We start from the raw sequence: 17,305 nt of genomic DNA, 5'->3' as shown, positions 1-17,305 counted from the left end.
AAGTGTCATTAATTTCACAATAAATAGTTGACCTCCCCGTCATCCTGACTCTGTCCTTATGGAGCCCTTATCACTGTAGTTGTCATGTCCATATTGATCTTAATCAAGGCAACCCTCCCAGGTGTTAACAGACTGCCCTACCTGTGTTTACCTGTGGGGTCAAAGGTCAGCCATCACATCAAGCCAGCTATATGTTCCCAGAATGCGAACACATTGCTGGAATTTTTGGTACTGTAATGTGTTAGTTGATATGTCAACATGAAGATGCTGTAGCATATCTCTGTGTATAATGGAGTTGGGCTGATCTCATTTAGCATCCACTGTACAAATGTAAAAAAAAGTGTAAATTGCTGACTCCTCAGTTTAGGGCTGTGCAATGTGGTAGTATTATAATGACTAATAGCAGCCTGCAGGATTATGAAAAATTATTTTGGAATCTGATGACTGAGGGTTGGAACCCCAGATTCACCATGATTTTTATTCTGATGAAACTTGTGCATATCATACCCATGCTATATATTTTACAAATTGAGAAATTGGGCTTTCTTCTCACATGAAACTGACCCACTATGGTTTGACTGAAGTACTGAAACACACAGCATGAAACTCAACTCACTCACTCACTCAACATACTTTGTTGTTTAAAGGTCGTAGTATAAATTATTAGGCCTAGTTAATAGTTATGTTAAAAACTAGCAAAGGGCAATTAATACAGTAATGTCTAAGGTCAGTAAACATAATTATTGGTTGTGGTTTGTGATAACAACCTTTATGCACTCTTTGATGGGACAAATGCCAAACGTTAAACATGTTAAACATTTGTTGTACTGTATAATCATAGGATATTTCCTACAGCTGGCAAGACTCACTTATATCAACTTGTTGTAGGTCTGTCCCTATGTGTGTGCTCAATCCTTGATTTAACATGTTTAGGTAAATGCATCTCATATGATTATTTGTAGAGCTGTAAAATACAACACCCCTCTTGTCTGCAAAACAGTAACACAGTTGAGGTGTCATAGCTGTGTTGTTTGCAGATACTTACTGGGTGTCGGCAGTATATAATCGATGCAGCTTTAGTTAATGAAAGCTGTTGCCAGTCAATCAATATTTGAATAAGGCATGTGGAAATGCATGGCTATGTGTTTGTGTTATTCCAGGAATAATCATATATATCAGTTGTATGTTAATAGGGTGTGTACCTCAGCCATCTGTCTGCAATGATAGATATTTTCTGTATAATGAAATGTTTTAATAAATATTTAGCAAGAATTCATTTATGTTTGTGGCCATATACACTTCAGGTGTGTTGATAGGTGTCAGTTTTTGGAAGAGGAAAATTATTTGCTCTAAGTGCCTATATCATACTTGCAAACCGTTTCAGTTTTCTGGTAATGGCGATATTTTTGTGAGCTATCACTACCAAAATGATTAGGAAAAAATGTGTTCACTGTAAGAAAACCTCTTGTTGGAAATTGACATCCAATCGGTGGTTACATGTAATACATGTATATGCTACTCAAAAGGAGTTAAGGATCACCTGATTCTTTCATATTACTATAGTAAATCTCCCATGGTATGATAGATTATCTATAGTAATATGAAAGAATCAGGTCTCCTTTAACTTCTTTTGAGTAATATACAAATCACTTTGGACAGTCATAGTGCTAAAATTACTGTATAGTATGCTGCCATGCAACCCGTGAAGATCCGGGGTAGAATAGGTCTTCAGCAACCCATGCTTGCTGTAAAAGCAATTATGCTTATCGTAACAGATGACTAAGGGGATCGGGTGGTCAGGCTCGCTGACTTGGTTGATGTATGTCATCGTATCCCAATTGCGTGGATCGATGCTCATGACCAGACTGGATTATTTACAGACCGCCGTCACATTTAAACAACAAACAAACAATACTTCAGAATGACAGCTGTTATGTTTGACAATCAATGTATAAATATTCACTTATATCTATATATCAAAGCTATTACGTTTTGCACATGCATGTACAGAAATAAACATTTGATGAAAAGCCATTAATTGAAATTTTGATAGCAATGTCTATTTATATTGCAAACTCCCAAATTCTACGCATGTGAAACCAAGTTGAAGGTCACATTGTGGAAGTGATGTTGGGGTATCTCTTTGATAAGCTTAGATTCCTGTTGTCTGTGGAAGCTTGCACTTATCACAACACTCCACAAACTGATCGCATGTTTATCACAGGCATTGATGTAGTAAACCAGATAAGGGCACTGGGCTGAGAGGCATTACCCTGAAGGCTGTGTATATTTGTTATCCAAAATGTGCACTGCGGTAACACCTGATGGGTGAAGTCCAAGTATTTCTAGAAGTGCATTTCCTGTACAACTCGATACATTGCCTTTAATGAGGTGCGCTCCATCAACCGTAGTGTTGAGTTTCTCTGCTGTATGATGTATGGCTAGGATAAGGTTTATGATCCACGCCTGTCTGTTAGTGTTTGAGGCATCAGAGAGTTGCCAGCTTCTTGCAGTCTGGCTTGTGTGACATTGATGGCTGCTCTGCCATTATTCAGATGCTGCTGAAATCTTGAAGAGACGCCTACATGAAAGGGTGTGACGTAAAACAGTGCTTTCAGTTCTGCACAAGTTTTTTTTTAAAAAGTACAGATTTAAAATGTTAACTTTATATAGTTCAGCAAGAATCAAAACATATCAAGCTGTTAAGCTGATTGGACAAAGTTTAAGCGTTGAATCTCTAACCAGTGTCTTTACATTCAACCTTCAAGGAAATAATGAACCTCATGGAAAGTTTATGATTTGTATATATGTAATAGTTCAAAAGGTAAAGAGAAAACTAGATTGTAAATCTTTTTTATGGCTAAAAGGTTTTACCAGGTATGAATGTTGTTAGTTGGCTGTGAATCAAAGTGGCAAAGTGTTAGTCAAGGTATCCCATCATGCAGCTGGCTCTCAGCATCACCCAGTGGTAAATGTCAAGGTAGGTGTACTCCCAGAGTTGGGAAGGCGGCTGTCAGTACTGGTAGTTTACAGTAGTCAAGGGACATCTGTTGCAGCATACGCCTACAGGCCTGAACACTTCAGTGACCATTATAGCGCCTGATCTGAAGTGAGGAAGGTTACATATTGACTATTGAATGCTGTAGGAAAAGCTATGTGGTACTTATCAGTTGTTGGGTAGTTAGTTCTGTTGGGAAATACCTCTGTCCCTAGATGCCAAAAAGTCGTCTTAGTGCTGTGACTATTGTAAGCCTGTGCAGTTATGATGGGTGGGCGGTTGGGTAGCCTAGTGGTTAAAGCGTTTGCTCGTACGCCAAAGGCCCAAGTTTGATTCCCCTCATGGTACAATTTGTGAAGCCATTTCTGGTAAACCATCCGTCATGATACTGCTGGAATTTTGCTAAAAGCGGCGTAAAACAGGACTCACTCAGTTACGATGGTAAGATCGCCTTAGTGTGGAAGGTCCAATAGTTGTAGCTCCAGTTATTAAAAACTGAGATTGGCTGGTTACAATGGCTGCTGGTAAGGTGATTAATATTATGGTTACCACCAAGGAAGACACTACCTGTCTGGTGAGACACTGTACCCTGACCGCATTACCTGCTGTGTACACCCTTCACTACAGGTTTGTCTCATCCAGTCATGTAAAGCAAAGCCTGCCAAAGTGGTCCACCAATATTCAGTTACAAATACACCAGTTTCGAGTTGAGCTACGAGACAGAGCCTTATGACTTAATAAGAAAGGAATCAATAAGTTGGTTTGTTCTTGTCACGTCATCCTGAAAATGTTAAGTTCCAGATAGGGAGCAATTAAATACTGCGCCTCCTGATTGGTAGGATTGTTTTCTCAGAACTTTCTAATTGCCCCATTTTGCCCATAACCTCCATCAAGTGTGAATAGTTCTTAAAAGGATTCTAGGATTCTATTGAATTATTTCAATGGATGACCAATCTTTTGGACAGGACAATTACAGAAAAAGGGGTCTGTTTTTGTGTTTTAGAATTACTCGACATAAGGGGCCTCGACAATTATATTAAGTGAAATTATCTTCCAGCCATGCGGATTACTTTTTGAAAAGTTAATAGATTGCAGGGATAATCGTGATAAAGGTTTTGCAAAATATCGTTGCTTGTTAGAGAGAGGCCAGTGACAGTGACAAGTAAATCTCGAGTAACAGCATGGCATCCCTCAGTCCATGTCCAACTATCATGTCAACTTACAAGGACTGTCTTCTTGTTGAATTTACACTCTGTAAGCAATGTGCAAGTTTCTGAACATCGGTTTCTGGCTTGGGCTTTGCTATCATGTTGTTTTCACTCTGCATAAACATACAAACTTTTAAAGCCATCCTTTTCATGAGCATCGTAATGGGTATATTTTTATAGCTTGGCTTCATTCCACAAAGATGCCCACTAAAAAATTAGCCCTCATATTGTAACAGGCTGAATTACCATAGTAATAGTACTTGAGTACTTTGCTGATGAAGGCCAGGCCCACTTGCATAAAGCAATGGTTGCACTACGACTCTGTAAAAGTATTGGAGTTAATATGTCTGTGCTTGTGGGTTTGGGGAAAGTTTTCAACATCTGATCTGTATCACTTCAGCTTTTCTCCCACATTAAGTTGACATGCTGTCATCTAACTGATGTACTTTTCTCACCAACCTTAAACCACATTTTACCAAGTCCCTGTTCCACAAAACAATCGTAGCGATAAGGTAATCCTAACTCTCCTACTTCAACAGAGACTTACGACTATCATAGCGCTTTGTGGAACAGCACCCAAATTTTCAAATGTCAATAAAACACCTCACTGTAGAAACTATAATTTAAGGGAACATGTTTATTTCTCAATCATGATTGGTCACTAGTTCTACTTAATGATATTGCTTAATGCCGATTTGACCAAAAAGATGATGAAAATCAACTTGCATATAAACATGATAAAAAAATGGGAGGATGCAAAAGAGTGAGAGAAATGTGAAGCATCTCTGTCATGGAGATCCTGTTAAAAGGCAGTGTTTCAAATATGTCAGGAAAACAGTAAGGCTATCAAGTGCTGAACAAGACCTAAAATGTTCATTGTGGCGCCTTTTGTCCTCCCATGTTGATAACAGTTTATATTCACTGCCTGGCTATTAGTGTGTTGTATGAATTAGTCAGTACTAGGTCAATCAATGCCAGTAGACTGTGAAATAGCATGGACACATCACATTGTTGTATATTGACCCAGCAGTGGACAGTATAATAAACCTGGGGTGCATATCACTCATAGAGAGAGTGTCTCATCACATTACACATATCTTCCCTTTTGGCTTCCTGTATTTTTTGTATTGTGTTGCAACTTTTAGACATGGTCTTTAAATTTCAAGTACAGTGTTTCATCTTGCAGTTGGGATACAATTTCCAATATTCTAGTGGTTGTATGACTCTTTATCATCCTTGTCATTGTACAGATTGCTGGTGGGAATTATGAGGAGTGTTTGCAATTCAATTGCAAAGCAATTCCATGAATAGAAATTGAGGGATTGAGCTCTACCCTGTGTAAATATATTCCTAGGGTTCTGTTTTTATATGGGTCTTCATCTCAGGGGAATAAAAGATACTTGAATAGTTTGAAATACTTATGTTGCTGTAGTTTGCACTCAGCAATATTCCAACAATATGACAGCGGTCTGTAAATAATCAAGTATGGGCCAGACAATCCAGTGATCGACATCATGAACATCGATCCACGCAATTTGGATACGATCACATGCATCAACCAAGTTAGCAAGCCTGTCCACCTGATCTTGTTAGTCGCCTCTTACAACAAGCATGGGTTGCTGAAGTCCTATCCTAACCCGGATCTACACAGGTTTTTGTTTCAGGTTCCTGTTTTCTTGTTTACGATTATGTTCGTGAGATATGCCTTCAGAATATTTATGAAGTCTATTTAAGTATCCAAGTCCTTGGATTTCCATAGCTAAACAAATGAAGATTACTCAGCATTGTATATTGTGTTGGCTGAAAACATCAACAAGTAGAATATTCCAGTAATACCTGTTGTATATATCGCTTAGATAAGTTTCTATTTACAGGCTCATTTGAGTGTATCATGTACAGTGATTCTTGAGTAAACTTGACTTCACTACTTCATACATCTTGTTGGAATCAACAGCAGGGCTCGATTTAAAGAAGTTGATTCAACATGCACCAAACAAAACCTGGTTGCACCCAGGTCACATCAATTTGTCAAAGTTGAAACATTGATGCATAAACTAGTCTAAATAAGATCTCTGATGACTGTGTCTTGATTTTACATAAATTAATGACGTATTGCCGTAAAACATAGACGAACTTATGTACATAATATTGCAGTTTGATGACGTCAAGAAAACATGACAAATTACACGTAACACTGGGATTAGTGATGTAGTATGTGACATAAAACTTAGAGGTGTTGAGTGTGTTCAAAAATCATTGTTGCATGGAAAAGTAAGGGTTAGTCAAACACAAATTTATAATGTTTTTATGTGCACTTGGTGCATAGAGACATAAATATTAGGCTGCACTTTTCAATAATAGTTTTCAGTGGTGCATGTTTTTTAGAGTTAAATCAGACATGCATGTTATAATAATACCCAGGGGACAATGATGTAGGTGAAATTAGTTTCAGTCATGTGCACTGAGCATTATAAAGTGTGCATCATACTGATTAGCTAGTTCACACTGATTAGCTAGTTCATACTGATTAGCTAGTTCACACCGGTTAGCTAGTTCACACTGATTAGCTAGTTCACACTGATTAGCTAGTTCACACCGGTTAGCTAGTTCACACCGGTTAGCTAGTTCACACTGATTAGCTAGTTCACACTGATTAGCTAGTTCGCACCGGTTAGCTAGTTCACACCGGTTAGCTAGTTCACACTGATTAGCTAGTTCACACTGATTAGCTAGTTCACACTGATTAGCTAGTTCACACTGATTAGCTAGTTCACACTGGTTAGCTAGTTCACACTGATTAGCTAGTTCACACTGATTAGCTAGTTCACACTGATTAGCTAGTTCGCACCAAGTGTTTCCCAATAGCCACAGGATGTCATGTCAGTGCATTGCCATCCATTATTGAGGATAGGGTCATTCATTGTTTATAACCTCACAGACAATTTTATGTGACGTCATTCCAGTAATTGTTGGACAGATGTGTCCACTTGTAGTCCCAAGGTTTGAGACAGATGGTCTGTAGTCCTGGTTGTTCCTAGGTTGATCTCAAAGCAATATTCACTGGAAATACTTAGTAAGAATATTTGACATTTATTTAACAAGAATGTCAATAACATTGTGCTATGGTTAACACCAAGAAATAGTGTAACTGGGCTTTACCTTGACTTACAAGACTGGGGTCCAGGAGATGCCTGAAAAAGATGTCAAGGGTCCTTACGGGAAATATGAAGGTCCTGTGAAGTAATGAAATGGCGTTGCACACTGTACGTTTTAATTTGAAGACCTTTATATTTCTTGTCAAGAACTTTGTACAATGAATAGTACTGTGTCCCTCTGGGTGTAGTATATTTTTTTCTGTGGGCATTCTATACAGTTACAAGTACTGGACGTACATTTCCACGTCATGTAAAACCCTACTGTAAGAGGATCATTTGGGGAAATACCATTGTTTCAGTTATTCAGAGTTGTGACCTGATGGTGGGATTAGATTGGACAGACGGTTGTCTGTGTGCATCTCATGTCTGCACATGCTTTGATTAACCGTGTGTTGCACATGCCAAGTACATGCACCGAAGAATGTATGGCATGATTCCTGATGGGATAATGAGAGACAGAATTCTTGATAAAAAGTTTACATTATTACTCGACATCATGCAACTATGCATTTAAGAAAGTTTTTCTGTGGATAAGCATTGAAAAGCCAATTTTGGATGGAACATAACAAATATTAGATGCTAGAAATGTGTGCTTCACTTTTTGCCAGTTGTCTACATAATTATTTAAGAGGGGTGTTCTCCCATGAATATTAAAGCACCGTTGTATAAGCATCAAAACAATACTGGCCTTAGAAAGTTGGGTTGTTTGAACCTTATTTCACTAGTTCATCAGAGTTTGTATGTAGTCTGTATTAAACAGATCCATTGGTCATTGAGGCCTCCCATAATTTTATGTAATAATGCTATTTTGTGATAAGGCAACTGTAAACTAAGTTTTGTACTAGGATTATAAGGCCCCACCCTAGAATTATCCCTGTTCAGAAACTACGGCTGCTTCTGGGACAGAAACAACACGTTTGACTTCAGGACACCCAGTGGAAAATTCAAATTTTAGTACCAACTGAGCCAAAAGAATTATTGCCAAGTATTGCCTGTTGCATGTTGTGCTGGGATGCTCACTCACTGTGTCTGTGCACATTCACAGACAGTAATACTGCATGAACTGGCCTGTGCCTTCATCTTTCAATCTCCCCCATGATGTAATGGTAATGAACTTGAGTGATAACCTTCACCATACTTCTTGTAATCACCTTAAGTAGCTGCTTAATTAGGGCACTAATTAACATAACAGATCTACTTAGATTATGTAATAATGCTATTTTGTGATAAGGCAACTGTAAACTAAGTTTTTTTAATTACATCCAAATTTATGAAAACTGTGAGATGTTTCCTATTTGATAGTTTATGTTTGTACAACAAACTGATGAAGGCATCTATGTACTAGGATTATAAGATGATTATATTTCTTGTATAAAAAATGTACATTGAGTATTACTGTGCTTCCCTCAGGATGCTATAGAGGATATTATATGAGTGTTCTATTTATTACTGAAGAAGATGTAAGGACAGCAAGCCGCAACAGCAGCTGAACCACAATTTGTTGAATGACATCAACAATCTTCATCTGTGAGGTCGTTTCTAGTGTGACATCATTCCGACCTCACGCCACAATAAGATTTGAATGACGTCAACAATGTGACCAGAATATTCTATGCATTTAACTGGAATCAACCCCTTCAATATATTAAACAGGCCTTGACATCTGCTGTGGTATAGAGACATTCCTTGTGAACTTCATACCGATTCCATGTCAGTGGTTAACAGCCCCCTAGGGAGTCGAGGGATTCTGCTGAGATTTGCCATGCATAGCTGCTTAGGAAGCTTAATTGATGTTGGAGCATCAGGGATAAAAAGTGAAGGTCCGCTGGTTAAAAAGCCCATGTTGGGTAGATGCCAGGGCTGTGTAAGGGATTGAGAAAGCAGCTGTGGAGGGGGGAGGGGGCCCTTTAGATGTCTGCTCCAGAGGACAAGTTGCTGGATTACCCAGGAACCATATACACGGGGCAAATAAAATATGGGGGCATTTCATTCGGGGGACTTTTGTGGGAAGGTGAGGTCTGTTTTGTAAATCTGCCATAATAAATCCTTATGAGGGGTATAGCAACATCAGTTGTAGGCATTTAAATAAGTGGAATGCCTTGGAACAAGACAATCTTTAAATAATTTTGTGCAGAGTGATGATATTTAGATGATGTTTAGAAAATGTGTTCTTGTGAAATAAAAGCCAGTAGAGCCCAGTTGCACCTGCATCACCAGAGAGTTCTGTTTGCATGGTGCTAGGTCATACATCTGCGTATGAGTGTTGGACATTGGTCGCCAGGTATTCATGTTATTCTTTTGCACAGTGGGATATATCCTAGAGACTGGTCACTGCTTCAAGCAGGGTTCACTCTAGGAATTTTCTGACATGGGCCCTCCGTGTGAAAGAAAATTTCAAATATTCCAGAGTTACACCCATACTTGCCCATACAGCACAACGTTAAAATGTCCCAGTGTGGGCCTTTTTTCAAATTAAGGGGCTAAAAGCACAAGGCCCCACCCTAGAATTATCCCTGTTCAGAACCTACGGCTGCTTCTGGGACAGAAACAACACGTTTGACTTCAGGACACCCAGTGGAAAATTCAAATTTTAGTACCAACTGAGCCAAAAGAATTATTGCCAAGTATTGCCTGTTGCATGTTGTGCTGGGATGCTCACTCACTGTGTCTGTGCACATTCACAGACAGTAATACTGCATGAACTGGCCTGTGCCTTCATCTTTCAATCTCCCCCATGATGTAATGGTAATGAACTTGAGTGATAACCTTCACCATACTTCTTGTAATCACCTTAAGTAGCTGCTTAATTAGGGCACTAATTAACATAACAGATCTACTTAGATAATCATCAGTGTTAACTTTGAGGTACTGCTCTAGAGTACTTTGCTCAAGACTGGCTGTACATTGCTGGGATGAAATATTTGCATTGATTGTAATAATGGTTTCAAAAAGATGCATGGAGTTAAAATGTTATTGATGCCAAGCCTCCTATTTCAAAGAATTTTAGGAACTGTATTAAGGTTTTTGAGAAAATATGTTTTCGCTTAAATGTGTTTTAAGAATAATCTTTTATTCATGTGAACCCATGTGTTATGGAGCTTACAAAAATGTCTCTGTGTCCTTAAATAAACAAGATATATTGTATGCAGTATTGACACAAGTTATTATTTTTTTTCTGTGAAGTATTTTTCAGTGGAAGATAAAAGAATATTTATTTCAAGTTGGTTGTTAGGAAAATACAACGTTTGCCCTTCAGAGCTATTTTCCCTACACAACAATATCAAATGTTAAGATTGATGCAGATGGGTATAACACTAAGTGGATCATCAGTGATCAAATAACATACTGAAGATACTTGAAGAGATGACTTAGGGTAGGGGATGAGCTAGGAAGGGAGTGGGGGGGACTATTTCCCCCTTTATTTAATGGTACATTACTACTGGATGACTACTGGCCTTCTTCACTCTGTTCTTTGCCCTTGACATAACTGCACTTTTCCACATTCTTGTCATGATAGTGCAAAACATTCCACTTACGGGAACTGTAAAAGTTAAGTGATTTGTAAGATGGAATTCTTCAACAGCTGAAGATAATAAGTTAATCACCATATCGTCATAGCTGTGGACAGATTCATTCAGTTTGGCAACCCCAGAATTGCCAGATTGCCGTTAAGATATCTGTTTAAAACTAAGCCAAGAATGTGTGAGTGATTCAGGTTTCTGTAGATGATGCAGTGCCTGCTATTGTGCTGATGTGACAGCGATAATACAACCCAACTGTATAATAGCACGAATGTTTCTTAGTGGACCCTTGTGTTGTATACCAGGATTGTTCTTATTTTTAACATATTTTTATCATATATGCAAGTTATTTTTGTTTATGTGGAATTTGGAATATTTCATCAAGATCTGTTAAGGATGTGGATTTTTATGTTTCATAAGGAAATGGCATCCCAAATTCTCACTTAATTATTATTGGAGTAAACTTGTTTTAACTGATTATCTGTTATGATAGCCTAATGGTATTTGGAAATATTATGATTGATATTAAAATCAAGAAATAGCTGTGTAAATTTATGCATGTGCTAGCTACTGTTGCTGAATCCTTTGATTCAAAACAGGATGAAAGATATTTGATATAACATGATCATGGAGACGGTTGTTGAAACTGAAGGAGTAGGCCATTACCATTCATGGTGTCTGATACCCTGACATGCCGTCTGCTCGTGATGCCATTATACAATGTCATAGACTGAAGCCTTGGGGTGAGTGATTGACTCACACAGACAGCCCGTTTGCTCAATCTCCGTGTAATTTCATTGATTTGATTCTATTTTTCTGGTCTGGTATCATCAAAGAAGAATTTGCATCAGTTGTGTGTCTGATTGCTCCGAATCAATATTTTTTAAATGAAGTAAAATGTAAATAGAGACCTGTGAAAGATTCAACTCATTTGAGGCTAAACTATTTTCACATCCAAGCATGCCAGGTGTGTTTCTTTAGTAAACATTTGAATAAATCTGAAGTTATCTCTTTTTTTCACATTTAGAAATTCTTGCCATTAAGGTGAGGTGAAATTGGGTTTAACGTTGCGTCCAAGATTATTGCACTTATATAGCGACGTGCATGTACGTGTGTGTGTTTGTGTGGCTGCTTGTACTAGTCTGGACTGATGCCGATTTATAGTGCTAGCCCACTGAGATACCATGCCGCAGTTTAACATGAATACCCCACCCAGACACAGTATACTGACTCCGAGCCGACCAGTCCTTGTTTTAGCCCCTTAATGCCGAGCGCCAGACAGGGTAACAACAAGTACCATCTTTTAACGTCTTTTGGTATGACGCGGCCGGGGATCAAACCCCGAACCTTCTGCTCTCCGGGCGGACGCTCTACCAATAGACCACGGAGGCGGTCCTTGCCATTAAGGAATTTATTTCACCTTTATTGTTCTGCCTTTTGATGAATTCAAAGAAACAAAATGTAACATAATAAAAGAGCTGTAATGATGTCAAGTTTGTCAGAAAATAATTCTCAGGGAAAATGAAAAGTAGATATTTTGACCTGATGTTCTAAAGCTTGATTATGCACTATTTTAAATGAGTGAGTGATTGAGGTTGTAGACATGTACCACTTTGGTGAAACACACTGTCACAGACATGGTGCAAAGGGTCATATTTGTGGCAAATCTGTTAATGAAATCCAAACTCAGCAAATCCTGGCATGACGAGGGGAAACAACTCTGCTGAAAAAAAGTGGACATAAGACAGTTGCCCCTCCATTTAATGATCAATCACTCCTGAGATAAGAAAACTACAACTATCAATTAGCTCTTTGACAAATAACAGACAGACTTCAGTGAATCATATTCTGAATATTTATTTGATGAGAGAATCTTAACTTGTGTTAACTTCTCCGATGAGAAAATCATTTTAAAGACATGTTAAAAGAGATATTTTTTGTAGATAAGAAAGAAATAACCAACTGAATTAGTCTTCAACAATTTGTGAAACTGTTATGTATGTTAAAACATGAATGTTTTTCCTCTTCTATTGTGTGTGTTAAATTGCACAGCATAATTGACACTTTGCCCTGAATTTATGATATGGCATGATATTACTTTTGAAACTGAAAACACATTTATCATACATAACTGCATGACTGAAACTATCACATCCTCAAATTATTAAAATTGACTGCAATTTATTTCTCAATGACCCTCATTTATTGCATGCCCTATTTAACAGTTTGACGAATGTTTAATGGATGTGTTCCTTTCATCTGTTTCAGGTGCTACAGGAAATTACCTGAAAGTTCTCATCGCTCTTGGAGTGATTGCCGTTCTTACACAATGTATCTTCCATATTGTGTTGGTCGCCATAGCAACAGACGCGGAGCCGTATGGTTCCATGTTTCCAAACTGTAAGTATATTTGTAAATGGCAGATAATCATATTCATTTCATGGGCGATGGTGGATGGAATCAGGTTTAATGTCGGTTTGACCACATACTGTGGTTAGACGTTTCTTGAGGCACTGATTATCCTGCTAGACCTATCATTATGATGCCAAATGACCCAGTTTTATGTTCTTGTCAAATAGTTGAAAGAAGTTGAAGAACACCCCTTTTTTCTTTTGACTAATGTTAATCTGTCATAGCTGGTGGGTATTGCCACACACAGCCTTCCAATTGTGGCAGTTTTTAACTTGTTTTGAGTAGTATGTATTAAAGTTTCCTTTCTGAAACCAGCAAAAACAAAAAGATATATTAAAAAAGTCACTAAGGCCATAATAAATTTATTATTATTAACTTTATCCCTTTCATATCATATTTTTGATAACATTCGAGGAAATTCTAACAATTAATTTATTATGGCCTTAGGGCACAGAAACTGACAAGAAATGTACCATGTGATTCCATTTATTGTGGCCTTAGGGCACAGAAACTGACAAGATATGTACCACCTGATTCCATTTATTATGGCCTAAGGGCACAGAAACTGACAAGATATGTACCATGTGATTCCATTTAGTGTGGCCTAAGGGCACAGAAACTGACAAGATATGTACCAAGTGATTCCATTTGTTGACCATAACAGCTATACATCACTCGCCTCTATCTTTGTTTCAGTAGTTTATCTGGCAAGATAAATCTCGTCTTATTTTATTGCTGCATCTATTTATATTTGAAAAAACCTAAAAACAACATAACATACAAATTAGACACCTATGTTCAGCGACTATGGTAAAAGATCTGTTTGTATGTTTAACTGAAAGATTCAATGAAACAAGCAGCCTTTATAATGAAATCATTTTGGTTTGATCTGATATATTTCGACCTCACGGTGGTAGAAACTTACAGTTTTAGCCAACTAGTCCTTATAATGATAACATATAGCAAAATGGTAAATTTCTACTTGTCCTTATGATACCTAAACTATTGGGAATTTTGGCAAGGACTGTAGGACTAGTGCCAATTTCTACAGCTGTCTCAGGTTAAACTGGTCTTTTTCCCCCCCTCAAAATGGTTGCCAAAATGATTTCTTCTTTGTGGCCTTTATTTTGATGACTGTAACATTCAAAAGAGACAACTGTGTATGTGTGTGTGTGACTCCAGTTTTATCAGGTCCTGTGAGCACATGGTCAATACAGGAAGTAAGATGGGAGTGATCTCCCCTTAGATAATACTATCTAACAATTATTCCTAACTCATATATTAAACTATAAACTTCTACCGAAGTCATACCTGTTACAATAACCTTGTAATCAGAAGCGTGGAATTTATTTTTTAGTCATCACCATATGTGCCCTTCACCTCCATAAATATAGGCAGTAATTTGCTGTCATGATTCACTGGGTTCTGTGAGTGAAAAATGACTCATTGACAGGTTAAAATTGATTTATTTAATTTGTTCTTTCATAGTGTGGCAGCAATTGATCCATTATTGATCATTCATACTGTAAAGCATGGTGTTACAAATGTCTCCCATTGTTGGTTATGATGTTTTGGAATTCTTTTCAAAAGTTACACATTCATTTTAAATTGTTTCATTGATGTTTTATTGTGAAACCCTGTTAGTCTGGACATTTGCATTCAGGACAGTTGCTGTCAGGGATGTTAATATACATTCAAAAGAGCTTTGTACCCTTGATTCTTAGTACCCCATATTGAAAACTCATTAAAATCAGATTTTAGTTCTTGCTACCACTAAATAAAGATCTGAGGACATCCCATTACGCGTCACATGAGAACGACCTTTCATCCAACCAATTAGAGCGTCACTTATCAGATCATGAAAGTGACAGTCGAAAGTGTTTTCTAATCATGCAACCTCGAAAAATTTAACACAGGGTATTCAGAATGACAGTTGAAGGCTTTATACTGAATCCATACAATCTAGGCCATCTATTTGCCATTCCAGAATGCTCCTTTGTTCAGTTTTCAAATTTTTTAAACAAGATTTTATCGAAATATGTTATGAAGTGTTCTTGTTCCTTAAAGCATGAGAAAATTCCTTTCTGATTGGCTTATGACTTCTTGTCAGTCATTCCATTGGTCAGTCAAAGTTCGTGAAAGGTCTGTCTGATCTGACCTGTAATGGGATATCCCTCAGATCTTTTTTTAGCGGTAACGAGAACCAAGATCTGATATTAATGAGATTGCCCAAAATGAGATGATTTAGAAGTGCTTTTGTTGAAATGTTTTATGGAATATGATAGTCCAGAGAATTGCGTCATTAATTTGAAGAAATCCAGATGTTTATAGTTTTCCTCTCAAACTTTTATATACTTTAGTACTTGGGATTCCAGGGATATTTTCATGTCAGTGTCTGTATATACTGTAAACAGGGAATTTTTTGCGACCGTTTTATTATTGCGAGTTTTGCGAACAAGACCCAATCGCAAAAATTAAAAACGCAAAAATAAGTATAAATAATACATACATACTTTATTCATTGCAACACGTCATCAAATGTTGAAATCATCAACCAGAACTACAAGTTAATCAATAAGTTAAAAACACAAATGAATGCAGAATGGTCACACAATACATCACAAATGACAGTGTAAACAGACCAGTTAGTGTCACTGTTACCTCACAGTAATCCTGCCTTCTTCCAACCTCGCTTGATTGCGTCAGTGTCCTTTGCAATTTTGTCCACACATGACATGACACTGAGTTGAGTCAATTATCGTATTTGATAATTGGTCACAATCTCTTCCGGTCAACTTTCCGGTCAACTTTCCGGCCAACTCAGAAAAACTAGCTTCGGAGAGAAGCTGTCTATTGTTTGGTACGCGAGGGGTCATCGCCACACGGCAACTCTAAAATATCTCGTCGCAGTATTGTCTTTGGCGTGGTATTCGCAATATTTTAACGGCGCAGAAATAAAGCTGTTTACAGTATACATGATACAGAGGCTACCATATTCCTATGTCAAAAAATTTGTAAATCTTAATGATTTCTCTGGAAACACTTAGCGTGGTTCCACTGTATATATGTCTATATCTGTATGTCTTGCTGGGGAGGTAAAATGACGTGTAACAATAGTATCATGTGTTTAGAATAGACCCTTGTGTCAAGGCAATCAAGTTCTTGATGTTAAAAGTCCTTTCGTTTGCTCTCTCCCCAGGCTCTATGAATGAGAAGCTTGCCCGACTCATAGCAGTTGAAAGGTTTGTGATGTTAACATGGTGAATAATCCTCAATAAAATACTAAAACATTAGCTTAAGCTCTGATGAAATCAATAGACACTACGCATGCAAAGAGCATCACAGCTTTTAAGGTTCGTCAATGCTATGACATTTCTAGCAGTAGTAAGTAACACTCTACTGATGATGTCCTGTAACACCTCGTGCAGTTACTGCTTGGGACTTGGGACCCGCGAAGATTTCGGGATAGAATAGGTCTTCAGCAACCCATGCTTGCTGTAAAAGGTGACTATGCTTGTCGTAAAAGGCGACTAACGGGATCGGGTGGTCAGGCTTGCTGACTTGGATGATTCATGTCATCAACCCAATTGCGTGGATCGATGATCATGATATTCATCACTGGATTGTCTGGTCCAGACTCGATTATTTACAGACCGCCATCATGTAGCTGGAATATTGCTGATTGCGGCGTTAAACAACAAACCAACCAAACCAACTTGGGACTCGGTATTCCATGAGTAGGAACTTCAAAGATGGTCATGATTGTGTCCTTGAAGCTCTTTGATAGGAATGTGTTTGTCAGCATGATGTACAATATCCAGTTAAGTTTGCATTGGTAGGATACAGCAGCTACTGTAGGACTACAGTGGGGGAATTATACTTACAATTAGTGGACAAGACTGCACATATATTTCCTGGTTCAGTCTTGCTGGCTGGCAGTAGTGGTGTGATATTGACAACATAGACAATAAAAATTTCATTATTCAAATTTACTGTCAAATTCAAAGTTAT

General features: G+C 37.8%; 1 protein-coding gene across 1 annotated transcript in view; it reads left to right on the top strand.

The window, feature by feature from the left end:
• Positions 1 to 17,305, top strand: part of LOC139454132 (piezo-type mechanosensitive ion channel component 2-like) — a 118,937-nt gene that overhangs the window by 7,576 nt on the left and 94,056 nt on the right. The window contains exons 3-4 of the mRNA XM_071235656.1: positions 13,151 to 13,282; positions 16,494 to 16,536. Coding sequence (XP_071091757.1) covers positions 13,151 to 13,282; positions 16,494 to 16,536 — 175 coding nt within the window. The remainder of the gene's footprint in view (positions 1 to 13,150; positions 13,283 to 16,493; positions 16,537 to 17,305) is intronic.

Source organism: Haliotis cracherodii, unplaced genomic scaffold, assembly GCF_022045235.1.
Source record: "Haliotis cracherodii isolate W230 unplaced genomic scaffold, xgHalCrac1.p SCAF_10, whole genome shotgun sequence".
Lineage (NCBI taxonomy): Eukaryota > Metazoa > Mollusca > Gastropoda > Lepetellida > Haliotidae > Haliotis > Haliotis cracherodii.
Note: the sequence above shows the minus strand (reverse complement) of the source record. Positions and strands in the feature narration are given on the sequence as shown.